Source organism: Pelodiscus sinensis, chromosome 17, assembly GCF_049634645.1.
Source record: "Pelodiscus sinensis isolate JC-2024 chromosome 17, ASM4963464v1, whole genome shotgun sequence".
NCBI lineage: Eukaryota > Metazoa > Chordata > Testudines > Trionychidae > Pelodiscus > Pelodiscus sinensis.
The window spans coordinates 1,800,388-1,827,317 of record NC_134727.1 but is presented as its reverse complement, the minus strand read 5'-3'; the positions used below and the strand labels follow the sequence as shown (position 1 = coordinate 1,827,317).

General features: G+C 55.8%; 2 protein-coding genes across 3 annotated transcripts; both read right to left on the bottom strand.

The window, feature by feature from the left end:
• Positions 1–640: 640 nt before the first annotated feature.
• Positions 641–13,012, bottom strand: HARS1 (histidyl-tRNA synthetase 1). Its single transcript, XM_075900045.1, has 13 exons — positions 12,763–13,012; positions 12,366–12,455; positions 10,769–10,888; positions 10,361–10,456; positions 9,274–9,399; positions 8,762–8,869; positions 6,562–6,660; positions 4,304–4,397; positions 3,852–3,979; positions 3,519–3,761; positions 2,717–2,833; positions 1,854–2,000; positions 641–1,163 (listed from the first exon to the last, which is right to left on the bottom strand). Exons 1-13 carry the CDS (start codon positions 12,853–12,855, stop codon positions 1,104–1,106), a joined length of 1,521 nt encoding a protein of 506 aa, XP_075756160.1. The 5' UTR covers positions 12,856–13,012; the 3' UTR covers positions 641–1,103.
• Positions 13,013–14,305: 1,293 nt separating this feature from the next.
• On the bottom strand, positions 14,306–26,914 carry LOC102457549 (histidine--tRNA ligase, cytoplasmic-like). Of its 2 annotated transcripts, none has more exons than XM_075900044.1 (13): positions 26,773–26,914; positions 25,555–25,644; positions 24,030–24,149; positions 23,664–23,759; positions 22,580–22,705; positions 19,454–19,561; positions 19,115–19,213; positions 18,838–18,931; positions 18,386–18,513; positions 18,053–18,295; positions 17,348–17,464; positions 16,449–16,595; positions 14,306–15,287 (listed from the first exon to the last, which is right to left on the bottom strand). In XM_075900044.1, the coding sequence occupies exons 1-13, from the start codon at positions 26,773–26,775 to the stop codon at positions 15,204–15,206; spliced, it is 1,455 nt and encodes a 484-aa protein (XP_075756159.1). In that variant the 5' UTR covers positions 26,776–26,914; the 3' UTR covers positions 14,306–15,203. The 2 variants fall into 2 exon arrangements, with proteins under 2 accessions (XP_075756159.1, XP_075756158.1); XM_075900043.1 differs by lacking the exon at positions 26,773–26,914 and adding an exon at positions 26,536–26,762.
• Between the last annotated feature and the right edge of the window lie 16 nt (positions 26,915–26,930).

Sequence of the window (26,930 nt, the reverse complement as noted above, 5' to 3'; positions counted from 1 at the left end):
TCTGGGAGCTGACTGCAGCACAGCAGCTAGCTAAGGGTTATTCTCCAATGCAACTGAATGTGCCTGAGGTCACTCGGTAAAGCAGAACTAGGGAGCACATGCTTAAAGGGTCCCATGTAAAACATTTAATCAGGGATTATTTTACAGACTGGTGAGGAGAAAACAGCAAAGGTGACAGTGACATTCTAATGTATTTACATCACAATGGGGAGACTAGAATTTTATACATTAAAGGGGGATTAGGAGCAGGGAACTGTGTTGATAACAGCTAGTTTTACAGGAGATTATGGATGATTGGCACAAAGTGAAATCCTTCCACGATATGTCAGGAATTAGGTAAGAGCAGAGATGGCCGAGACAACCAGGCTACCTTCTGCTATGTACAGCACCAAACTCAGGTCTTCCCTGTGCTTTTTCTGTGATGTTTCCAACAGGATTGGCTAGAGAAGACTTTTCACTGCACACTGCATAATGCTGTCCCCAGAGCTCTTTGTGAAAGGTCCCTGGAACTCAAGGAACAGCTCAGCCGCAGCAATGACATTTAACAACGGACTCTAGTCCTGGGGCTGTGCGGTGGGTGGGGTAGGGGGGGAACAGAGGCCCTGACATGCCCAGAAGCCAGGAAGAGAGGAGACAGGTGTGGGACTGTCAGAGGTTTATTGAGCTTACTTAGCATGTTGGACACAGAGACAAGGTCTCTTCCCTGCTAGGCAGGAAAGTGACTCTGTGCAGAACATTTATTCAACCAGAAAGGAACATGCAGCCGTGGCCACGACCCTCCGTGTCTGCAAATGGCCCAGGGGCCACAGCTCCGGCCAGGAACAGTAACGATTGCAGACACACGGCTGGCATTCTCCAGAAACGTCCTCTCTAGTGTGCTTCATTGGCTACGCCCAGGAGCCCAGCAGCTCCAGGAGGCAAAGCAGCACCTCTGCTCCCTCTGGGAAAAGGCATTTCACGATGAAAGAATAAATACAGCGTCCAAGACTCCTGTGCCACGAGCAGAGTAGTCAAGAACTCGGACATTTAGAGAGGAAATCTCGGCAAGTCTTGCCCTTCCCCAGAAGCCGATGAATGAGCGGGTGTGGCTGGCGGGAAGGGCGCTAGGGCTGGCACGTTCGCCTCCTGATTTCCTCCACAAGGTTTTCCCTACGAATGTCAACCTGAAAAACAAATTAAAAAAGGGAATTAATAGAACCGCTCCCTTCCTATAACCCAGCCTCCTCCTGGAGTCCATCCACACGCTGCCCTCCCAGGGAGCAAGGCAAAGCACTTCACAGCGGCTCAGCTGGAATCAGCGTCCATGCACATGTCTGCAGATCCACGCTCTAGGTAAGAGGCTCAGCTGCCTGACATCTCTAGCACAAGGCCCAATCTACACAGTGTCGATCGCTCCTTTCCTGAAGTTGTTGCCTTGTTTCTGAACTGGCCCTCCGTAGACTTGCTCCAGCCCATATGTACTAACTACTGGCACCAATGCAAGACCTCATCTCCCCTCCCCGTCTGCATCTTGCATCTGTGCCCCCTCAGTTCACCCACTGGTGGGCGAGCCGTCTTCTCTGCCTGCCGCATCAGAGGGCCTGCCTGTATCTCACTAAGTCAGATGAATGCGCTAAGCTCCTTTGGCTTCTTCTGCTAGTGACCTGAAGGCCCCCTCAGATGCAGCATGTGGGGAGGCCCAGCACTAATACAGCTGCATTGTATCCACAGCTGGGGTACAACGGACACCCCGATCTCCCTTCCAGCCTCCACCCCCCCAGTCTGGGGCAGCTTTGGACCATTCCATCTTTGGTCAGATAGAGCCGGTTCATTGCTTCCTTCAGCCCTTCCCTCTGCCGCCAGGGCATCCTCACCTCTTCCCGGGTAGCTACGACTCGCAGCTTGATGACTCCGTCCTTCAGCTCCTGCTCTCCCACGATGGCAACGAGGGGGATTCCCGCCTCCTCGCAGTACTGCAGCTGGCTCAGCAGCTTGGGGTTCTTCTTGTACAGCATCTCCGCCTGGAGGGGACCCACAACACAACCAGACACTGCACACCTGCTGCTTTCCCCAGTCCTGGTCTTCTATTTCCCTAGCTGGTTTGCATCTGTGCGGGGTGCCCTAGTTCTGTGCTCCTGAAAGGGGTGGGGCCAGGGCAGCCAGCCCCCAATGCCGCCCAGACCACGGCGTGTGCCCCCAGCCCGAGGTGCATGGATGGCAATCCAAAGGGCCGGGGATTCCCCGGGGAAGTTGCTCCTTTTGTTCTGCCCACTGCCTGGGAGGGCCTGGCTGAATGTGGAGAGCCTCTCGTACCAGTGCCAACGGCGGGCCTGGCAGCTGAGCCAGTGAGCAAAGGAGACAATATTCCCCAGCTGGACAAGGCAGCAGGGGAGTGGCAGGAGGCACAGGACTCAGTCTTAATTCCACTGTGTCAGAGGCAGCTGATGGCTGCCATGCTGGAGGTCAGTGATGGTTTCCACGTGTGGGGCTACGCTGGAGCCAAGCGAGAAGGACCCTTGCGAAAAGGATTCCTAGTGCTGCATGGTCCAGGGAAAGCAGGAAGTCGGGAAGCCACCTGCTGCCTGCGCATAGCGTCAGCAGAACTGCTCTGCTGAAACGGGTGTCTGCCCCCCCCCCCGCCCCGAGGCTTTAGTCCATCCCCAGCACCAGGGGTGGAAGGGCTTGGAGCCCACCCGTTTCTCCCCCCACTCGGACTCTGCCCCCTGCCCAGCCAGACCTTGATCCCGGAGTCCCACAGCTCGGAGATGAGCTTCAGTCTCTCTTCCAGGAGTTTCTTCTGAGCAGCCGCTACAAGCACCTGTGTCTCTGTGGTCCGGATCTTCTCCTCGGAGGCCTGCAGGCAGGGGCGAGTCTTGTGAGAGCGGTCACCACCGCACGGAAACGCCCAGCCACGCCAAGCCATGCCCCCAGCCAGCCGGACCCTTCCCATTGGGAACCACCCCTGCTCTCAGCGCACTTCGCAAGCACGGACTGAAGGGAAGAGTCCCGGGGAACCCACGAGCAGAATCCCCGCAGCCCTTGGCTCCTTGGTGTTTCCAGCGCAGTTTCCAGTCTCCCTGCTGCAGCGCACGGGTGGAGCTTTCACTGGAGATGAGCCCCATGTACTGGGTGTGCTCTCCCTGGCCCCACCGCACAGAAAACCATTCCCTGCGCCGCCGCAGGAGGCCCAGTAGGAGCAGCAGGAGCCTGGTACCTAAGCAAAGGGTGCCACGCTCCCGAGAGCGCCCTTCTCCTGCCCAGCTTGCAGTAACGGGCGAGAGGGAAGGGGCGTTTCCTGGCTTGGAAGCTTTGAGTCCAGATCCGAAGCTGGGTCTCTGGGTGCCAGCTGGGGTTCCCAGGCCTGCCCAGCCATGCCGGTGCTGAGCTCAGAGAGCTGCAGCAGTTTGATTTAGGGACCTAAGCGGGTGACCAACCCAGGCTGTGGGGCTGCGCACTGCCTGGCCCCGCAGCTTTCCAGCAGCCCTGTGCGCGCAGGGAGGGAGGGCAGGTGCCCGGAACAGGAGCCAGGTGGCACTCACCTCCGCTTTCTGCTCCATGATGGAGAAGATCCGCTCGATCCCGATGCTGACTCCCACACAGGGCACCTTCCGCCCCTTGGGGTCGAACATCCCCACCAGCCCGTCGTAGCGGCCGCCTCCAGCCACGCTGCCCACGCTGACCGGCTCCTCCTTGTGGGCGTTCTGAGGCTGCAGCAGGATGGCCTCATAGATCACCCCAGTGTAATAGTCCAGCCCCCGCGCCAGGCTCAGGTCGAAGGAGATCTGCGGGACAGGAGGGGAATCCCGTTACCAGGCACAGCGGGGCCGTGGGCTGCCCAGCCAGGCCTGGGTGAGCACCCCTCCCCCACTCACCTTCTCTGCAATGCCAAACAGGGTCAGGTACTCAAACAGCAGCTTCATGTCTCCCAGCCCCTCCCGGGCCAGCTTGTTCTGGGACAGCTGAGGGTCCTGGAGCAGCTGCTCAATCAGACCCAGCCCACCTGCAGAAATGAGACACCTGAAATATACCAGGCAGGGAGGGCCAAGCTTCCATTGACTTGTTCCACTCAGCCTGGCTCTCAGCCGCCCCCGCTCTCCTTCGGCCTCATGCATCTGCATCTCCCCTGGGCCACACGGGGTGCAGACAGCAAGTCAGGCTGGCACGGGAGGGAGCAGCCAAATGCCTAGGGAACCCTGACTCCCCCCATGCAGGGACTGAGCAAGCTGGACTGGCTTGCGGGAAGGCGAGGTGACCCACACGGTCTCTCAGCTGGCCTGGATGTGGCTGGACTGGGAACCGGATCTCACAGCTCCACAGAACTTACCATGCAGCCGAACGTATTCCCCGATGCGATCCGCAGCCTCTGGCGAGAGCCCCTTCTCCCCAACCATCTCGCTCCTCACGTCCTCCCATGTTGCCTGGGGAGGAGGAGATGTGTTAACGTTCTCAGCTTCCCTCACTGAACCCCTCGCCCAGATTCCCTCTCCCACAGCAGCCACCCCAGGGGTTCGAAACACCTGGCAGAAAACTGCAGGAAAGGGGAGAGCACTGCCTGGCGGCTGATCCAGTTAGAGAACTCCCATTTCTAACCTTCACCCCCATTCAGTGCCTTCAGCCTATGCTCAATGCTCGTATTAACGAGTTGGTAGGGAGGAACTGGGAAATCAGCCTCTAAAGCACCTTGAGGCCTCAGAGTTCCAGGATCCAGTCAATTTCTCTCATGTGAAGCAGAAGGGGGCCAGGGTGAGTGGGGGGGAGTAAAAGGAGAAACAAAGAACGGTTAGGAGAGAAATGGAGCACACAGCTAGAAAAGGTTGAGAACAGGAGGGAAAAGCCCTGCTGAGGAGGGGATAACAGGGAACACTCTGCAGACAAGCCCCCTGAACAGCACCAAAGTCAGTAAGTATTTATCACCCCCTCCCCATTTAACAGAAGGGAAACCGAGGCACACAGTGGTTACGTGGCTTTTCCAAAGTCCAGCACAAATCAGGCTCAGAGCTGGGATTAGCAGGTACCTGGGCCGGGCTCGCACTGCTACTGAGAGGCAGGGATGAAGAGGGACAGACTGAGTCACTAAGAGAAGTAGCCAGTTGGCTCTGGAATGAGGCAGGGTCCCACTTTTGCAAGTAGCCCACTCACCCCGGCCACTCACTGCCCTCCTAAGGGTTGTGTCTCTAGGGAGCGCTGCTCTAGCAAGCGTAGTCAGGGAGCATACTGGTCACCGATCTATGCGGCCCCTCGGGCCAAGTTACCCCTTGGCTTGCTGTAAAATCCTCGGGCCGGCAGCTCCTCTGGACATGGGGCGAAGCTCCAAGCCCCAACCCGGCCCAGGGCTGTGCTTATGGCAGAAGGAGACGGTGAGTGCAGGCCACCCCCCAGGCAACCACACTGCAGCTCCCAGGTCAAGGCGGCTGGACAGCTGGGCTCCGGCTGGTGCTCCGTGGGAGGAGGGGGCCATGGAGGTCTCACTAGCGAGGCAGTGGGGGGCCAACCCACCTTTGATCTCATTCATTTTCACCACCTGAGGAGGAGGTGACAACTACTTCTATTGCTCCCCTGGAGCTCCTGTTGAGCAGTGTGGAGTGTTTGGCTGTTATCTTGAACTTGCCTGGCTACAACAGAGCTGCACCCTCACAAGCCAGTGGGGCTGGCAGACACCTGTCAATCATGACAAATGGGCGGATCCCAGGAAGTGTGGCTACCAATCCCAGTACTCCCAGCTGTTTCAGGCTGGTCTCTGCTTCCACTGGACTGTGGAGACAACTTCCTGTGACATCTCACCTCCCTGAGCACCCAGACTGCAGCTCCTTCCTCCGGGAGACATACTTGCTGGGGAGGGGTGCTCTGAAGTGCCGAGTCCGCATATGACCCCAGCCCCCCACAGACAGGGCAGCCAGCAATGCCCAGCCTCCACAGACAGCCTGGCTCCTGCTTTGATGCTGGATGGAGACTTGTACTTCTCCCGGGGTTATATTTACAGAGCCATTGACAGGACAATGCTTCTCCATCCTAGTCATTTGCAAACATACCTGCCAAAGCGAGCAGGCTGCCTGCAGGAGCCTGGCGTCTAACCCTGCCATTATACCAGATCCCAAGGGCTTAGAAGGGTGCTGGAGAACAGCTGAGCTGGGAGGAGGCCCCAGCCCAGCAGTGACCACCCATGGCCCCAAAACCACTGAATTAGAAAGAAAGCTTTTGAACATTCTGACCAGCAGGTTTGCCAGGTGGCCACCAGGCGAGGGGCGATGGGATCCCTGCTCAGACACCGCAGAGCGTCACCACTCCAGGGCAGTAGGAACCGGCAGCTTGTCCTTTTGACCCTGTCATGGTGAATGAAGAGACCCGCAGAATCCCATGGGTTAGGGTGACTTGTGCTGCACAGCTCTTTGCTATGGAGCCACTGGCAATGTTGAGGGAAATAGTACAACTAGGTCTCCACAAAACACCCTATCTAGGTACCGGACACCCAATGCACAGGGAGAGGAAGAGAATTTACGAGCATCCTCCAAACAGACTCCACTGCCCTTCATCTGTCTGAACAGCCGGTGCTGACTGCGAGGGTTATGAAACTTCAGCCCTTACCTTGTCTAGTTTGTCCACAGTGGAGCAAATTGTTCGGAACTTGCTGTCCGGTACCCCACAAACTGCAAACATCCCATCAAGGATCCGCCGGTCATTGACCTGGAAGGAAGCAGAGTCAAGGAACCCAATGGAAATATCCCAGTTACAATGGAATTTTAAACTCGCTCCTCTAGGACACTGGAGTAGAGGAGAGATGCTGCCCCCACTCCACAACAGCTCCCAAAAGCTAAGCTGTTCCTGCTGCAAAACAGTGGACAAGTGGGAACTGGATGACAATTTAGCTGGACTTTCAAAAGGCCTCCTAAGATACTACCTAGCAACCGAGAGTCATGGATGAGAAGTCAAGTCCCCATCATGGAACAGAAACTGGCCAGGACAGAGAACAAAGAGGAGGAAATGTTTGATTTTCAGCATGGGAAAAATTAACAGCACATGCCCCAAATTTCTGTCTCAGGACAAGCATTTAGGGTATGTCTAGACTACAAGCCTCTTTCAAAAGAGGCTTTTTTTGTTTGTTTGTTTTTTTAAAGAGAGACTTTCAAAAAAGCCTCTTTCGAAAAAGAGCATCTAGATTACAAGCAGATTTTTCGAAATAGCGAGCCGCTTTTCAAAAGGGACTCTAGACGCTCTTTTGAAAAAGCACAGTTTGCATTCAATAGCGCCTTTTTTCAAAAGTGTCCGTTTGAAAAGCGCTATTCCTCGTAGAACGAGGTTTACCGCGATCGAAAAGACTGCCACGTTTTTTCAATTTCCTTTTGAAATAACACGGCTACAGTCTAGACGCAGGTGAAGTTTTTTCGAAAAAAGGCTACTTTTTTTAAAACACGCCCTTAGTGAACACATCACACAGCAAAGTGTCAGGGTGACAAGCATCACAGTCAGCCAAGTCTGAGGAACTTCTGAGAGATCTCGTTAAAGTAGGTGTGTGGGCAGCACATCAGATGACAAATGCTGGACAATGCACAGCAGTGCAAATCATCAGACCCACTGCTGGGTTCCAGACTGATTACCAACACTCGGGGGTGGGGGGGGGAAACGTGAGCAATAATGAAAACCGGTTTACAGCCATGACCAACAACGAAAAGAGATGCCAAAGGAACAGGACGGGGAATATCCATTAAATGCCTCATTTGGAATACCAATGAGGGTTCTGGACCCCTTCTGTCAGTGGAGTAAAAGCACAAAGAAGGGGGGTGCAGAAAGAGGGGAGAGCAGAGATCCAGACAGGAAGAGACAAACAACTGAAATTAATTCACTGACAAAACATTTCATTAACACCGAATTACAATTGCTGGGTGGCAGTGTGTGGCCTTGCAAAATGCCAACTCCAGCAAAACTCAAGACTTCTGAAATGAAGGAGGGATTAGCAGGAAGGTACAGGCCCAGGTCTCCTTCACCCTGCCCCCTGCGGCTGGCCGGAGCCCCTTGGAATTAGCTGCAGTCACTCCAGCTGTTTTCACTGACAGACATCAGCCGCATTGAATGGTGGAGGATAAGCTAGAGCAGACTGAAGAGCCAGGACTGAGATATGAAGCTCTCTCAGGGCTCCGGGGTGTGCGCCTCTCTCCCTGACCTGAACATGGGAGACGGACCTCATTTCAGTCTTACATTGCGTGGGCAGCAGGGATTTGCAACAGTCAGGCGGAAGATGCCTGTTGTCTGTGCGTTTCATGTGCCTATGGGTGAAGGGGGGTGTAACAGTTAGACAGCTGTGGTTTTCTTTCCATGGAGCTGAGGGTGGGGCGGGCATAGCAGCTCCTTCTCCATACAATGCCAGTGTGAGTTCTGGGCCCAGGGGGCAGAGATCTGGCTGTGTGGGCGTGTGCCTAACAGCCCATTGAGGGGTCTTTGCTGAACCCGAGCTGCTGTCTGACTCAGCCCACCTCCCCCGCAGCACAGCCTGCTAGACACAGCGGACTTGAGGCACAACACCCTTCCCCACAGGAGGCAGAGCAGCTGGGTGAGCCTGTCCACACCAGAACTCCCTTCGGAAGAGCAGCTTGAGATGGTGGCTGTGGGCGACGGCCTGATCATTTCCCTAGCACAGACAGAGCCAACGGAGGAGATGGGGTTCTGAATCAGGCTGCACTGAGCAATACAGAGGGAGCAGGCTCAGACCCTGAGCAAGCAGGAACCAAGAATACTTCACCTCACATCACCATCCACAGAAATCAGCCCGGGTGCCTGGCTTTGGTTTTACCTTAACGAGGAAGTCTCCAATCTGGAGCCCGCTCAGGATCTCGTGCACGATCTTCAGACACTCAGCGTCGGGAATCATGGGGTCAAACTGGCCGGCAATGTCAAAATCCTGGGGTACAAGCAAAGACAGTGAGACTCCAGGCAGCGTCTCCCAGCTGGGGGAGCCTAGCTGCAGCCAAGGACCCCAGACATACAGCTCCTGTGTGGCCCCCCCCCCAACCCCAGACACACACAACGTCCTCTTCCTCCTTGGCCATTTCTTAAGTCCACAGTCTGGCCGCACCGCAGCCGTGCGGTCTGGCTGCTTGGCCCATCGGGGCTGGCGCGGCTCCTGTCCTGCCGTTGGCTCCAGCCTCGGCACAGCTGCCTCAGCGTTAACTGGCAAGGGCTGGTTAACCAATAGCTTCGTTCTTACCCGTTAACACCCCCACGTTAAGGGTCACCAGCGCTGCAGCCACACATACAGCATCATGCGGACCCTGGGCCCGCACGCAGCTCCGGGCCGGTACTCACGCACTGGTAGAACTCTCTGTAGCGGCCCCTCGTCATGGCTGGGTTATCCCGTCTGTAAACTTTGGCAATGTGGTAGCGCTTAATGTTGGTGATTTTGTTCATCGCCAAGTAACGCGCAAAGGGCACCTGAGCGCAAAGGGTTAAGGGTGAACATAAGACTTGCGTGGCTTGGAGGGCCCGTCCAAAAGGGCTTGCTGTGGACAGGGTCCCCCAGCTTCCCTGCACACTGGGGCAAAGGGTGTTCTGCCTCATTCCCATGTGTTCACGCAGACCACTTATCACTGCAGGCAGCTGCTGGGGCACAGCGTGGTCTGGTTAACCCCTCCCCTGCTATCCAGGCTCAGGAGGGTGCACACCCTTCCCCAGCAGTAACAAGTAAGAGGCGCTGGCTCACTCAACGAAGGAGACAGCCCTGCAGCAACTACCACTGTCGGACATTCTGCTCCGTGAAGGCTTCCCAGTTTCATTACCCTCCGTCAGCACGACCAGACTGGGTCAGACCAAGGGTCCATTAGCCCGGCAGCCTGGTTTCCAACAACGGCCACCAGCAGGTGTGTCAGAGGGAATGATCAGAGCAGAGCAATTTACCAAGTGATCCATCCCGTCAGCCAGTCCTGGATTCAGAGCAGAGCGGTGTCCCCCGACCATCCTGGCTAATAGGCCCCGGGGGATCTATTCTCCATGAACTTTCCTAGCTCTTTCTGAACCCAGGTATAGTTTTGACCTTAATTCAATGCCCGGTAACAAGTTCCACAGGTGGCCTGCCCACTGTGTGAGGAAGCACTGCCCTAGGTTTGTTTCCAACACGCAGCCTTTTTATTTCATTGGGTAACTCCCGAGTCTTGTGTTGCGTGAAGTGGTGAACAATAGCTAAGTGCAGTGACCTGCAGCAAGTCGGGCAAAACCAGGAGCAGAATCCAGGTCTCTACCCCCAGACCTGTGCTCTGCTGCACGACTCTCCCACCACTGGGCAGGGACTGCCCTTCGCGTCTCCCTCTCATGGTCACTGCATGGCAGTGCCATCAGTGAGTACACTAGGTAGGATGAAATGGCGGAGACTGGCACAACAGGGACAGTGGCAGGATACAGTCAGGTCGTAGCGAAGAGACAGCAGCTCTCCCCCCTGGTCTTTCAGGTCATAGATGAGCTTCGAGTCCTCCCCGTACTTGCCCGTCAGGGTTTCCTAGGAGGAACAGAGACACCCCTCAGGTGAGAAGGGACAAAGCGCAACAAGAGGCTCAGCGAGGAAGCAAGGAGATGCTACGTGTCCATATGAGGAGTCAAGGGTGGTCTATCCCTTCCCCCTCCATAGCTCACTTCCCACGGGAGCGCCTCACAGTGAGGTCTCACTCAGAGCGCCTGCCTGACACATCGCACTAACGCGGCTCGGACGCTTTCAAATGCAGCCCAGGACTCCAAGGAGCAAACGTCCCACTCGAGGAGCAGACCTTCAGCACAGCCACCCCCTCCCAGATGGCACCTCACGGCCCCTCACCTTCAGCTCAAACACAGGGGTGTCGATGACCTCGGCTCCATGGCGCTTGAAGCAGCTGATGATGATGTCGAAGACTTTCTCCCGAATGGCCATCTGCTTGGGGTTGTAGTCCCTGGTGCCCTGGGAGCCCAAGTCGATGGAATTGGGTGAGAAGGGCAGAGAACCGTGATCTGTGCTAGGGCCGTAAAACCCCACCTAACAGGTTAACCAGCAGCCCCACCGATCCGCTGCTGCTGGGCTGGAGTGCTCCCCCTGCCTGCTGTGGACAGGAGCTGCCCTGGGCAGTCAGAGCAGCCCCTGCTGGCGATGTTCCCGAGCCCGCCGTGGGGCTGGAGCATCCCCTGCCCACGGAGAGCTGCTCAATGGGCACTGTTGCCCAGGCTACCAGTGATGGAGCCCGGATGGCCACACGTGCCCATCGAGACACATGCCGCCAGCTGTCAGCTCCTCTGCTGGCACGATCACTGGTCAGGAAGGAGCAGGTCAATGGAGAGAGGCAGCCTGGTCTAGGGCAGGGACCCCACGTGGCAGCTCCTCTCCCATGGGGCTGGCTGGGTTCTCTCCCTGCTCCAGGCACTGCAGCCTCCGGGGTCCCAGTGCCACTCTGGCATGGCCCAGGCAGCAGGACAACAGGCGTCCGATAGGCCAAACGTGAGCAAGATGCTGGCCCCGAGGGCACAGCCCCACTCATGCACGTTCGATCCACTCGGGGGAGGGACCAAACCTGAGCAGTGCTGCAACCCCCCAGAGGAGAGCACCATGCCCAGCCAGCCCCACCGCACACTGGCTGCAAGAACCACCATTGTGAGGAGAGTGCTGGGCAGGATCCGGCCCACCTAGGATCCACCCAGGGCCTCACCCCCAGACTATTACTGGGTTGTGACAGGTCAAATATTTACAACTGGCGCTCGGCCCAAAAAAGCCCCCCCTGCCCCTCCAGCAGAGATTTGGGGGGCTATACAACCTTCCTGCAGTGCAAGGTGGCAGCATCACGTGCCACAGCAGGGCTGTACCACCTCAGACAGATGTGGCTGGCAGCAGGGATGGGGGGCACAGCTGTCCAGCTGAGAGGAGCTACTGGCATGGGGCACTGGCTAATGGGTAGCGGTGGCACCACACTCCTCTCGTTAGCCGCAGCATCTCCCGAGAGTAGAGCCCTGCGGACCAGTGGATACTGATTTCTATCCACACGCCTGGGCAGGATGTGTGTCCTACGCAAAGGCACACTGGTTTAAACCAATAACAGGTTTCTAAACTGATGCAAGCTCTGTGCTCTGACTAGCTTTCAGTTTTTGTTCTCTTTAAGGATGGGAGCGGCTGGTTGCCAGCTGTTTCACAGACTTGGCTGAGAACACTAAGGGCAGCTTTAAAGACACAGCCTGGGAGGGGCACTTCAGACATATCTAGACTGCAGGCGTCTTTCGAAAGAACGTCTACGCAGCAAAAGCACAACAAAGCGATCTGCTTTTTCGAAAGACAGCGTCCACGTTCATTGGATGCGCTCTCGCATTTACATTTTGATTGCTGGGGACAAAGGACGATGGGAAGGGAAAGAGGCAGATTGTCACAGCCTCAGAGCCCATGGCTGAGGACTCACCTTTGGGGTCTTGAGAACAAACTTGTGCTTCCCCTCATCTGTGCCCAGCCGAGCCTTCAGCTCCAGCAGCTTCGCCACCTGCGCAGCCACCTGGGACAGGGACCGGACCACAGGTGAAAAGCACGAGAGGGAGCTGGACATCCCGCCCCCACCCCGGCATCAGACCCCGCCGCCCACCGCCCCCACCCCGGCATCAACCCCCCCCCCCCGCCCACCGCCCCCACCCCGGCATCAACCCCCCCCCGCCCACCGCCCCCACCCCGGCATCGGCGTCCCCAGCATCAACCCCCGCCCCCACCCCGGCATCAACCCCCCCCCCGCCCACCGCCCCCACCCCGGCATCGGCGTCCCCAGCATCAACCCCCCGCCCCCCGCCGGCCCCCGGGGCGGGGCTCACCTCCTCCGCACTGGCCTTCTCCTGCTTCAGCCGCCGCACCGTGTCCGCCTGGCGCCGCAGCGCCTCGTCCAGCTCCGCCGTCCCGTCAGCCATGGTCACCTCAGCGTCCAGCCCGGCACGGGCCTGCACTGAGCATGCGCAGCAGCGGCCTCCGCGGCCACCGCCCACACGTTGCCTTTCCCTGCTCTCCGAGCACGCTTCCGGCGGGACAGAGAAGCACTTCCGGTCCCCCCCGCTAGAGGGGAAGCAGGAGGACTTCCGTTTAGCGGGCCCTACCGGAAGGAAATACGTCGCCTACTGGGCCTGGAGGACTTCCTGGTACCGTGCGTCTCCACTGGCAGAGGAGCAGAAGTGTCGGCGTAAGGAGGCGGGGCCTGAGGGTTGTGCGCAGGGGGCGGGGCTCGTTTGGAAGGCGGGAGAGGCTCGTTTCCGGCAGGCGGGCTCCGCGTGAGCCTCTTCCCCCCCCCCCCCCCCCGCGTCTCATGGCTCCCGCCGCTCCCATGGCAACCCAGCCAAAGCGCCCCCCGCCCGGCCCAGTGGGGCCAGGCTGGAGCTGCCGCCGGTGACCGGAGTCTCCAGAGCAGAGGGGGCGGGGGCTGAGTTTGGAGCAGGGTGGCCAGATGGTTTCCACCGAAACACGGGACGTGACATCACAATCGACATCCCCTCTGGTTTCCAGACACCCGACACTTCCTCTTCCCGTTTGTTTCCCGACCAGGAAGCTCCAAGCCTGGGCGGGCGGGTTCAGAACCGGCCCCCTACCTTGAATTTCCTAGGAGTAAGGGGACCCCCCCCACACACCCAGGGGAGGAAGCACAAACCCCCTAGACTTAGGAAATGGTGTCCTCAAAGCTGGGAGGGGGAACAGCCTCAGGGAGCCATGAGCCAGGAAGGGGCTTGTCCTCAACATAACTTTGTTTCTATGCCCTAAAGCTGTGAAGGCGAGTCAGTTCTACCTGTTTCACACCAATCTGGACATGTCCAAGCAGAATGCCCTTGTGGCTCCTGGGACGGGGTTTAAGATAATGTCTTACAGTGGAATAAGAGCATCCAGAAGGAGCGGGTGAGATGCAAATTATACTGGTGTGGCTGATAAGGCTTTCCTAGTAGACCAGCTCCTCAGTGAAAGTGCTAAATGGGCTTTTCTCTCCACCCCTGCTAGAAGCTGGGACTGCACAACAGGAGCTAAAAAATTGCCCTGTTAACTCCAAAAGCATCTGGCACCAGCCTCTGTCACAAGGCTAGCAGGGATACTAGGCTAGATGGTCCATTAGTTTGACCATTCTTGGGTAAGCACTGTACAAACTCCAAAACTTGGAACAGCCCACTATTTCAGTGCCTGCTGTTCAAATCTGTTTCACACATTTGAAAATCATCATCTTTTAAAAAAAAAAAAGCTGTTCTGCTCTAGCACGCTAGGGAAGCATCCCTTTATAAGTGACAAAATAAAATCCCCACTTGGGAACTCACAAAAGTAGATATAATGCTGATGTAACACATTACTGCCTTCAGCTAGAGTTGTAAACAGCCATCAACCATCCTCTGAAATCCACAGTAATTTATTTACATCATTTTTCCATGTTTGCATAGAATCCAGTCTTAGCAATAGCATGGCTTATTCACAGCCTCATTCACCTTAGTCCGAACCACTGGAGAAGATACGAGATCATTAAAACCTGGGTAGATGGGTTCATTCTCTGGGAGCAGGGATGTAATCGCTATGCAGCACTTATCCTGTCTGTCCTGGCTAGCCATGGCACTCCCATCCTGCTGAGCTGGGAAATAAAATTGCTAGTTCAGCCCCATGATTGGGGGGGGGGGGTTGGGAGAGAACAGGAGTTATGTAGATGGGGACTGACATTTCAGCCATTAATAGCTGCCCTGTACAGGCAAAGGGCAGACAGATTCCAAGGCCTAGTTTCCACCGAGGTGTTGGATATGTGGGGATATTTATAAGACCACCCTCAGCATGTCTAAACAAACATTGTTGAGTCAACTTGCAAAGGCATCTGGACATTGTGCAGGACCCAGCAGGTATGAATTCCCTCCAACTAACAAATTAATGCTGCCCCAACTCCTAGGTCATTGGGAAGGGAATCTGCCTTACTGCAAATATAGGTGTTCTGGTTTGACCCGAGCTTGCTACCATAATATATTAAAACAGACCCACTCCTCATGCTATGTAACCTGAAAGGGTTAACACCTGTTATCTGCCCTATGCCTTTGAGTCGTGTCTGCTCCCTACACACAGAGATGCTGTACTAAGTCATAAGACTGATGGAGTATAGTTGATCTCAGGGCAGCAGGAGGTGGCCAGCCTTTGGCCCAATCAGCACAGCCCAAATCCTCCCAGAACCAACACTGGCTTGGCAGTGCTGAGTTACTCCCCTGGTGCATCCTATGGCTGGAAACAATCCACATGGCAGGAAACAGGTCCTGAGTCAACCCTCTGTGCCTAGAAAGGTTCTAGAGCACTCCAACCTTCTCCTGATTTCCTCAGCAAGCTTCTCCCTAGGGATGTTGACCTGCAAAGCAAGGAGAAAAGAACTGGTCACAGCAATACAATGGTCTCATGGGAAGTGCCTTGAGCTCCCAATAATATCAGGACACCCAGTTATCCCTTGCCGGCACCCAGGCCTGTCCTCTGCTCTCCCTCAAACCCTCCACTCCAGGAACTCCTTCCCCCCTGAAAATGCATCCGCTGACCACCACGGAGGGACTTGTGGAAGGAGTGGTGATTAGGGACTTTCTGTTCCACACCGGGAGGGACAGAATTCGACTGCTCCCTGACAGCTTTAGTGAGCTGTAACTTGGAGGAAGGTTCACTGTGGACTTTGACCAGTTTGTAAAGAGGATTCAATCCACACTGGAGCCTGGCTAACGCTAGCAATCTGGGATGCAAGCAAAAGCTCCCAAAGAGGCCCTAGAAGTCAGGGAGAACGTTAGCTAGAACTTTTCAGTGGGTTTTGGAGGCAATCTTTGGATCCTTTAGCCCAGTGGTTCCCAGCCTTTTTGATACCACAGTCCAGCAAACCCATTCACAAACTTTAACACTGTATTTGCATATTCATTATACAATGAATATGCAAATAAAACGTTACCTGTCCACTGAGATCCAACCCAGCCCCTTTCTTCCCATGCCTAACACCCTTTGGCCCCTACACCTCATGTCCTTTGTCCTTTTAGATCTGACCCCTACAACCAATGCCAACCCCCTCTTGCCCTGTGACCCCACCACACTCTCATGCAACACCCCTCTGCCCCCACCCACCCCCACACTCCCCAGAGCGAGGCTGCCCCCCAAGGAGTGTGGTCGTTACTGCCACGTAGGCAGGGGGAGTGGCCATTGGTTGTGTGCATGCCCTCTCCCTCCCCAAGCATGTCTTACACCCCCATGGCTGGAGGGAAACGGGGGGAGGGGGTGAGCACATGCAGAGCCCCGGCTGAGCTGCCGTTACCTAGGGCAGAGGAGGGAGGGAGGTCTCCTGCTTCGGCTTCTCTTGCTGCCACCTCAGTTCCAGCACTGCCAGCAGGCAAAATCCGCTACCACAGCTGCCGGAGCTGAGCCGCCACGATCAGCCAGCTCTGGCAGCTTCTGTGGCCTGGCAACCAGCAGTTTGTAGACCAGTGCTGGCGGTTGGGAACCGCTGCCTTAACCCATCCCCAGCATCCAAGGGCATCCTCACCTCTTCCCGGGTAGCTACGACTCGCAGCTTGACGACTCCGTCCTTCAGCTCCTGCTCTCCCACGATGGCAGCGAGAGGGATTCCCGTGTTCTCGCAGTACTGCAGCTGGCTCAGCAGCTTGGGGTTCTTCTTGTACAGCATCTCTGCCTGGAGGGGCAGGCAGTGGGGTTATGCCAAGAGCTTCCAGTGACCATGAGGTGACCAGCTCCCTAACTTATTCCTAGGGATGGCTGGAAATGCTCCCATGGTCTTCTGGAGGAGAATGCAAATGAATTGAAATCTAAACATTCTGTGGAGGTGGGTTTGCTTAAGCTGCAGTGGACCCAGACAAGTTTTGAAGCCCAACTGCTAGGCAGGTTTTCCTGTCAGCTTGCCTGCCTTGTGGGCTACTAGGGAACGCATGCTTCCAGACACTCAGTTCTTCTGCAGCCTATCTAGCAAGTGACAGGGCCAAGGCCCTGAGAGAACCAGCCACAAGCCCTGAGGCTCCTGGCTCAGCTGCAGCTCCCAGTCCCTCCCTTCACGTGGCAGGTGAAATTTCATCTGGGAATTAGGAAAGTGATTTTTTGGATTCTGTTTTCAGGGGGTTCTGTCATTTGGGGTTTTGTTCCAAACTGGAACTAAATCAAAGTTTGAAATTCCAAATGCCTCCAAACAACAATTCTCATTCTCCTCACTGCTCTAGCCACGAGCACCGAAGCCCAAGGGGCAGATGGGTCCAACAGGCTCAGTACCAGCAGCTGCCTTTCTCCATCAGAGCCAAGCAAAGAGGTTGGCACGTCTGGTCTTGCGGTGCCACCTCTCCCCGGCAATGCTCTCTGCCCTCCTCCCCCACCCGCTGGTTTCTAAGGACTGGCTTTGAGAAGCACAACTAGGCCAGTCCAATTGCCCAGTCTTACCTTGATCCCAGAGTCCCACAGCTCAGAGATGAGCTTCAGTCTTACATCAAGGAAGTTCTTCTGGGGGGTTGCCACCAGCACCTGTGTCTCAGTCGTCCGGATCTTCTCCTTAGAAGCCTGGGAGCAGAGACGAGGTTGAAAATGAAACATATGGAAACATCCTGCTGCTCATAAAGACACCAGGCTCCAAGGCACCTGACAATTGCCTCCTCCACCCTTTGTACCTATTAATGGAGAACGCCCCCATTTCCTAACACAGGCAACAGACAGAACCACCAGCTGTGTTTGAAGAGTATCATTTGGCAAAGTGAAACGTGTGCAAATGTAATTTATCTCCCCTGGGCACGTGCATCACGACACAGGAGCGGCTTAGGTTCTGGTTTTAACTCATTCTGAGCACCCACTGGACCTGCTCTGGGAAGGAGGCAGCTGTTCAATAATTTTTTTTGGGTCTCACATTAGTGAAAATTCTAATTCAAGTGACCAGACCAGGAAATCTCTAGCAGACAACTCAGTTCTCCTGTGGGTCGTTCAACCACAATAGCCCATTCTTTCTTTCACTGCATTCTCCTGCCTCATCTGCTACCAAACATCTGATCTGTGCAACAAATGGAGCAGGTGTCCTAAGAAAATAGCCTGCTTAGCTGCACCCCCAACTGGTTCCCACAGTCCTGCCCTTTCTGTGTACTTCCGAATGGCAGGTACCTCCAGTGTCTGCTCCATGATGGAGAAGATCCGCTCGATCCCGATGCTGACTCCCACACAGGGCACCTTCCGCCCCTTGGGGTCGAACATCCCCACCAGCCCGTCGTAGCGGCCGCCTCCAGCCACGCTGCCCACGCTGACCGGCTCCTCCTTGTGGGCGTTCTGAGGCTGGAGCAGGACAGCCTCATAGATCACCCCAGTGTAATAGTCCAGCCCCCGCGCCAGGCTCAGGTCGAAGGAGATCTGCGGGACAGGAGGGGAATCCCGTTACCAGGCACAGCGGGGCCGTGGGCTGCCCAGCCAGGCCTGGGTGAGCACCCCTCCCCCACTCACCTTCTCTGCAATGCCAAACAGGGTCAGGTACTCAAATAGCAGCTTCATGTCTCCCAGCCCCTCCCGGGCCAGCTTGTTCTGGGACAGCTGAGGGTCCTGGAGCAGCTGCTCAATCAGACCCAGCCCACCTGCAGAAATGAGACACCTGAAATATACCAGGCAGGGAGGGCCAAGCTTCCATGGACTCGTTCCACTCAGCCTGGCTCTCAGCCGCCCCCGCTCTCCTTCGGCCTCATGCATCTGCATCTCCCCTGGGCCACACGGGGCGCAGACAGCAAGTCAGGCTGGCACGGGAGGGAGCAGCCAAATGCCTAGGGAACCCTGACTCCCCCCACGCAGGGACTGAGCAAGCTGGACTGGCTTGCGGGAAGGCGAGGTGACCCACATGGTCTCTCAGCTGGCCTGGATGTGGCTGGACTGGGAACCAGATCTCACAGCTCCACAGAACTTACCATGCAGCCGAACGTATTCCCCGATGCGATCCGCAGCCTCTGGCGAGAGCCCCTTCTCCCCAACCATCTCGCTCCTCACGTCCTCCCATGTTGCCTGGGGCGGGGGAGATGTGTTAACGTTCTCAGCTTCCCTCACTGAACCCCTCACACAGATTCCCTCTCCCACAGCAGCCATCCCACAACCCTCCCACCCACGTGTGCACAGCTGAGAACTGGGGCAGTGCAAGTCAGCTGTCAGTGCCTGCCAGCCAGGGCTGGGAAATCCACAGAGCATTACCTTGTTCAGTTTGTCCAGAGTAGAGCAAGTGCTATGGAACAGGCTGTCTGGGATGCCGCATTCTGCAAACACTCCATTCAAAATGCGCCGGTCGTTGACCTAGGGGCAGGAAGCAGAGTCACTCAATCAACCCAGTGGAGACTCCCCATAAGGTGGGCTCTCTTCAGCGGGACTTCTGTATAGCTGTGGAGGTCCATCAAGAAGTTAAACTCAGAATTGCCCCGTCCCTTCCTTCAATGGCTCTCTCATACATAGGGCACACTAGGGGAGGGAATGGGTGGGAACATTCTGGCCTGGGTGGACGCTCGACGTTATGAAACCAGGGGGCTCTAGTTTTACCTTAATGAGGAAGTCTCCGAGCTGCAACGTGCTCAGGATCTCATGCATGATCTTTAGACACTCAGCATCAGGAATCATGGGGTCAAACTGTCCAGCAATGTCAAAATCCTAGGATACACGGAGATGCAGTGAGAATCCAGACCAGTGGTCCCCAACCTTTATGGGCTCCCGGGCGCGGGGCTGCGCGTCCTGGGGCACGCCCGGGCCGTGGCCGCCCAAGCCCCTTGTGCCGTGGGCCCGGGGCTGGCGCCGCCGCCCGAGCTGCGCGCCTGGGGCCGGCACCAGCGCCGCGCGCCCGCATGTACCCCAGGGCTGGGACCGCCCGAGCGCCGCGCACCAGGTGCCGGTGAGTGTCGCGCGCCTGGGGCCGGCGCCTCCAGTGCGCCGCGCGCCGGGGGGCAGGGCCAGCACGGATTGTCGGCGGGCGCATACAAATGCCCCGGCGGGCGCCATGGCGCCCGTGGGCACCACGTTGGGGACCACTGATCCAGACAGTGTCACCCTTCTGGTAACAAACGGGTCCCAAGATACACAGCTCCTTGTGCTGCACCAGGTTCCCTGCACCCCGAGGGAGCCAGGCCTGGCGTGCAGAGGCCTGCACTCTAAGCTGGCCAAAGGAACAGACGTCCAACCCAGCCAGTTACACAGAACTGTTTATGAAAGTTAGCACAAGTTGGAGGCAACAGGACTAGGATAAACCGGACAGTGGTTTAACTTCAACAGTGCTAAGGGGACAGCTCAGCTCCTGGTAAAGGCGGGGTGGCACGGGACATGTGGACTGGAAGATGGAAGCTTTACCATCATGGCTGCCACCTCCACCATCTCCTAGGACGAGGGATGTAAAAGCCCATTTAATTGGTTAACTGGTTAAACATTATGCTCCAGCCCACACCAGTTAACAGTTAAGAGTGACTAACTAGTTAACCTTTCACATCCCTGCCTGGGACCCACCAGGATACCACTGGGCTTTCAGAGGCCTGAAGCAGATCAGACTGGGCCACAGAGGGGGAACTGAGGACATTGCTGCCTCCACCCCAAATGGGAGATTTGCATTCATGCTGTCACCCTCTCAGGTGTCAATTTCCTTCCTTCTCCTCTCCCTTTCCTTTGTTTTCCTCATCTAAAGCATCTGGCCTAGCTGGCCAAGACAACACTCTCTTTTGCAATGCTGCTTTGCGCTTGTGACCAAAGCAGCCAGCTAAAAGCAGTGCCCCCAACAACCCAGCGCCAGCACACGTTTGCCAGGACTCTGAGCGTGCTGGGTCTGATGTTTGCCAGCAGTGAGGTTGGAATGAGAGTCAAACGAGGGACAGACACAGCATTTTCTAGCTTTACAATTCTGTTTTTTCAACCCTTGTCTTTTCTCTTAAAGAAACAGGATTGGACTTCAATAATAACTCTAGCCCATCTTATTTTTCCCGCCCTCTTTTCCCCCAAAAGGACACTTAGTAACTTATTTCATTTAATCTAAAAGTGTTACATGCGGGAAGGGTTCCCCTGTTTAGACACCACACGTAAAAAGGAATCAGGGACATTTTGAATTTCACTCTTTTCCTTCTTTTCCTCTACAGGCAGTCCCCGGGTTACGTACAAGATAGGGACTGTAGGTTTGTTCTTAAGTTGAATCTGTATGTAAGTCGGAACTGGCGTCCAGATTCAGCTGCTGCTGAAACTGATCAGTTTCAACAGTGGCTGAATCTGGACGCCAGTTCTGACTTACATACAGATTCAACTTAAGAACCCCAGGCATCCCCAAGTCAGCTGCTGTTGAAACTGATCAGCGGCTGATTCCAGGAAGCCCGGGGCAGGGGCTTCCTGTAGTCAGCCACTGGTCATTTTCAGCAGCTGCTGACTAGGGGACACCTGGGGCAGAGCAGCTGGGGTGCTGCTGGGTTGGTCCAGTGGCACCCAGAGCGGCGCTACGGGACCAACCCAGCAGCGCCCCAGCTGCTGTACCACAGGCGTCCGGAGCAAAGCCGCGGAGCACGGGGGCAGCGGGACAGCCCAGACGCGCCGTGGCTATCCTGCTGCCCTCGGGCTCCGTGGCTTTGCTCTGCTTTGCTCCCCGTCCCCCAGGTCTGCAGACCAGGGGGAGGGGGAGCAGAGTAGAGCAGAGCGGCGGAACGCGCGGCCAGCTGACAGCCCAGACGCGTCTGGGCTGTCAGCTGGCCGCGTGCTCCGCTCTGCTTTCCGCCCCCCCCCCCATGGTTTGCAGAGCAGGGGGAGGGGGAGCAGAGCGGAGCAGAGCAGAGCGGCAGAACGCGCGGCCAGCTGACAGCCCAGACGCATCTGGGCTGTCAGCTGGCCGCGTGCTCCGCTCTGCTCCCCCCCTCCCCCCGCAGACCAGGGGGAGGGGGAGCAGAGCGGAGCAGAGCAGAGCAGCAGAACGCGCAGCCAGCTGACAGCCCAGACGCGTCTGGGCTGTCAGCTGGCCGCGTGCTCCGCTCTGCTCCCCCTCCCCCTGGTCTGCAGACCAGGGGGAGGGGGAGCAGAGCAGAGCGGAGCAGAGCAGAGCGGCAGAACGCGCGGCCAGCTGACAGCCCAGACGCGTCTGGGCTGTCAGCTGGCTGCGCGTTCCGCCGCTCTGCTCTGCTCCCCCTCCCCCTGGTCTGCAGGGGGGGGGGGGAGCAGAGCGGAGCGCGCGGCCAGCTGACAGCCCAGACGCGTCTGGACTGTCAGCTGGCCGCGCGTTCCGCCGCCGCTTTGCTTCCTCTCCCTGGTCTGCTCGAGACCAGGGAGAGGAAGTGCCCCGTTCGTAACTGCGGATCCGACGTAAGTCGGATCCGCGTAACTCGGGGACTGCCTGTATTTTTAATAAAATGTTGACAAGACTGTTAATGGTGGTTGTTACAGTGGGAGTCTCCAATGATAACTTGACATAAAACCTTGGCCCACACTTAACTGATGTAACAGTAACAAGCGTTTTATTAATATTATATCTGTGAGACACCTCGCTTTGCACAACAGGCCCGACACACACAGAGCCCTCGTCCTCCCTGTCCACTTCCCCGGTGCTTTGTGGAGAGCCAGGACCCCAGACAGACCCTTCTCAGAGTTCACGGGGAACCCTGGGCCTGCACACACAGCTCCCACCGCTTGGAGAGCGCTCAGGCTGCTGGTACTCACGCACTGGTAGAACTCCCTGTAGCGGCCCCTCGTCATGGCTGGGTTATCCCGTCTGTAAGCTCTGGCAATGTGGTAACGCTTAATGTTGGTGATTTTGTTCATCGCCAAATAACGCGCAAAGGGCACCTGAGCGCAAAGGGTTAAGGATGGAACCTAGAGGCGGCCCAGAGAGCCCATGGCCAGTCATTCAGACCCATTATCACTACAGACAGCTGCTAAGCCAGTACAACACAACACCACGGCAAAGCCCGCGCTAAAGGTCACCCACAAACTGTGGCCACCTGTCCTAAAGGACAGCAAAGTCCCTAGAAGAGCACCTTAGTCATCTCACCAAGTTAGCAGCCAGAACAAATAGCCTCTTTGGTGGGTCATTTGAACAGATGCTGCATTCTTTAGCTGCCAGGATACAAACTGGAATTATGTACATAATACAATGAGGAGAAGGGAGCCAAGATGCTTTCAGGTGAAATGTGAACAGAGCTGCAGTCAGTGAAGCACAGAGGCCCTGGATGGATGACCCGTTAGGCAGCAGTAACAAAGGCAACGGCTCATTCACTCAGAGTAGGGAGGCCATATGAAGAGTCAGAAAGGAGGCTGGCCAAGATGAGCGCAGATCAATGTCCAGGGAGAACGCTGGAGCAAGCCCATGGACGGTTTCAACGTACAGATCGGAAGTCAGCAGGGAGCTAGTTTTGAGGACGGGGTGATGTAGTCACCACTGTGTGTCTAGCAGTAATTCTCGGAATGCTGGAGTTGGAAAGGTTGGGACTTAGCTGCTGCTCCTAGAGACGGGAGTTGCAGCAGGCTGTTGCAGGCGGGAGGGATGAAAGTCTGGCTAAGGAGGAGTCAAGACAGAGGTGTCCGTGGGCAATGCCATGGATGCAGTTACGAGGGAAACGCAGGGGAGGAATGGGATGAACGTATACAGGGTGGAGTTGGCAGACACATTCCTCCTCAGCTAGGTGGAGATGACAGATTCCAGCATGTCCTCACCTCCACCCCACCTCCATCCCACACACCTGCCTAAGAAACACCAGCAATCCTGGGATGAGATGGTGCTTCCCAGGAACATCTGGTAGGATACAGTCAGGTCGTAGCGAAGAGACAGCAGCTCTCCCCCCTGGTCTTTCAGGTCATAGATGAGCTTCGAGTCCTCCCCGTACTTCCCTGTCAGGGTTTCCTACAGAAAAGCAAGACAGCTGCGTCAGGTGAGAGGGGACGAGCACCAGAAACAGAAAATAAGAGCAAGAAGCTCCCAGAGAGAAAGCAGGGAGAATCCTTGTGCCTGACTATAGAGGTGATCAGTTGAGTGAATCCCAGGCAGATGACTAGCAGCTACTGCCCCTTAGAATTCACCCAAACATTTCACGGGACAAAGCTATGGAGCACGTCTGACTCAGGGCTCAGCACCTCCAGCAGCACAGATGTCATGCTGCAGCCCTGCCCTCACCTTCAGCTCAAACACAGGGGTGTCGATGACCTCAGCCCCATGGCGCTTGAAGCAGCTGATGATGGTGTTGAAGATTTTCTCCCGGATGACCATCTGCTTGGGGCTATAGTCCCTGGTGCCCTGAGAGCAAACCAAAGGCAAGTGGGTGAGAAGAAAAATGTTAGCAGTGAAGAGCCACCTGAAGGGCCAAAATCCCAATAATATGTATGTAAGATCTTGACCATAGTCTCTGTTAAGAATCTTTCACATATGCCCAAACTCCGGGGGTCTGGTCTGAGGCATGAGGCCTAGTTAACAATGGACAATACATGGCTAAAGAAAGATTGAGATAAGCAAGAAACAGACATGTTTGTTTAACCAGCCATAAACAACCTAAGACAGAACAACCCAGGGAGCAGTAATTGGGCACTTATCATGAGTTACAGGCACATAATTCACAGAGAGGAACCTCGGAGACTCCGTGGTTCAGAAAGAGATAACAAGTACACACTCCCCGAACGCCAACCAGAGTTCAAGGAGAGGGCTAGCATGTCAGCCTGAGTTATAGCAACCTCATATAGATGCCAACCAGAGCTGAAGAGGATGCAGTGATAACTACACACAACTGTCGTTGCTGTGTACTGTTTACTGTTCTTTTTGCTTTAAGACCCACTAGGAATGTACCTGCGGCCAACCCATCTGGGAAGTGCCATAATCATTTCTATGGACCCGAAATCAGGATTTAACTTACACCTTGCAAGAGGAGAAGTGTGAGGGGTAACACCAGTGTAATAGCAAACATGTTAACCTGAGCTATGGGCGGAGCAATGATGTACCTTTTAGATTATTGGCTTATTGTGCTAATTGTGTCTTGCTGCTAGAACATATTCAGAGGCTCATTGGCACCCTATGTAATCTATTGTAATCAATTGTTTGGCAGTGTCTTACTGAGCCTAATGAGCGAAGTGATACTCTGCCGGCGCTGTGCATAATAAACCCTCGTGCTTGGATCTATACGGTGTCGAAATTCCATTCCTTCACCACCAACCTGCAACAGTAAATCCATCCAATATCTAATGTATTCTCAGCTCCTTCAGCTGCTCAAAGCTCCTGTGCTCAAAAGTTTGGTGCTATAATGGGTAGTTGGACCAAGAATACACGTTGATGATTCGCTGGAACTGCTGCTAGTTGAGAGATTAGGGAACTTTTAGTTCACAGAGTCCATACGGAGAGCTGGTGTACGGTAAATGTATGCCCCTGTTTGCCAGGCACTAATTTCTCATTTACTTGTGCTCTTAGCAGAAGAGTCAGTTGGAAAGAAGGAATGGAATGGGAAAAAGAGAAAGAATTTTAGGCTTGAGAATCTGGAGTTGAGGGAAACTGTGCATCCCACTGTCCCACAGAGTGCAGGATAACAAGCGGGAAAAGGGTAGTTTCAGGGATGGGAGCACTTACACCATATGCTAGTAGAGGAGATAGGGTGGGGGAGCCAGGAGAGAAAACAACCCAGGAGAGACCCACATCCCTGAAGGAGAAGGGAAGTTACCTTGGGGGTTTTGAGAACAAAATTATTTTTCTTTTCCTCAGGTCCCACCTGTGTCTTTGGCTGCAGGAGCTTTACCATGCCCTCTGCCACCTAGAAATGGAGAAAAGACTTTTGATAAACAGCATATGACACTGACTCCTGAGAGCCTGCAGACCTTTCTCCATCCTCTGGCAGCACAAAGTCAGCTCGATTGGGGGACACTACAAAGCCTACAGGAAGTTTCCTTCATTACTAACAGCTCCACTTTAAAGAGGTGGAGAGTTACCTTTGGGGGTCTGGGAATGAAATTCTTTTCCTCTTAATCAGTCCCCAACATATTTCCTTTCTGAGACTACAACTGTGTAACTCAAAAGCTTTGTACCTTCCACCAACTGCGGCTGGTTCAGTGCAAGGCATCTCTTCACCCACCTTGTCTCTTTATTATTTCAGGACTGACACAGCTACAAGCAATATACATAACAGCTCCACTGTAATAGGAGTTCTTGCTTCTACTAGTTTTTCTTGCATAAGTCATTTTAAATGGAAATCTGGGAGCCACTGACGCCTAGTGACTACAGAGTGGAAAGTACAGTGAGTTGTTTGGGCTTTTCAGATAAATTAGAAGACTCCCAAATCGGAATCATCACTTTCTACCCAGCCAGAACAGTCTCTACCAGTCCCTGCCGGACAACGTGCAGGAGACGCAACAGGTCTGCTGCCTCTGCCTCCCCCGTCCTGTAGCGGGGATCGGGGCAGAGCACTCAGCTGACGGCCCGATTGCGCTCACTGCTCGGTGCGCACGGGGCTGGACAGCGAGCCAGACGCGCTGCCGCCCTCGGACCCCACAGCAATTCCAGGGGAGGTTTTCACCAGCAGGGAGGATGGGAGCGACCCGGCGGCAGGATCCCGGCGCCAGCCCCGTGCTGCTCCCTGCTTCCCGACGGCCCGTCGCGGAGCCAAAGCCCCGCGCCCGGAGGCGGGCGGAGCCGGGCCGGGCCTCACCTGGTTCTGGGGGTGACCGGCAAAGGCGCGCAGGCCGCAGTGCGGCGCCAGGCGCGGGCGGAGCCGAGCGGCGAGGGGGCGCAGCCAGCTCATGGCTCAGGCGGCGGCCGGATCCCGAAGGCTCCCGGCGGGGAGGCCCGAGGCAGACGCGGGCGGAGCCGGCCCCGGCCCCCTCTGCCCTGACGCCCGCCCCGGAGGACTCAGGCTCGGGGCAACCATAGAGTAGCTGACTCTAACCATAGAGTCTCAGGGCCTCCTGTGCGTTTCCTCAGAGCTAGAGCGTCCGGGCCGGGCGGACCGAGCTGTTCCGGGTCGGCACGGGGACGACCCTCTGACCTGCAACCAGCCGCCTCAGGGGCCTTTCCCGAGAGGCACAAAAATAAGCTCAAAAGCAC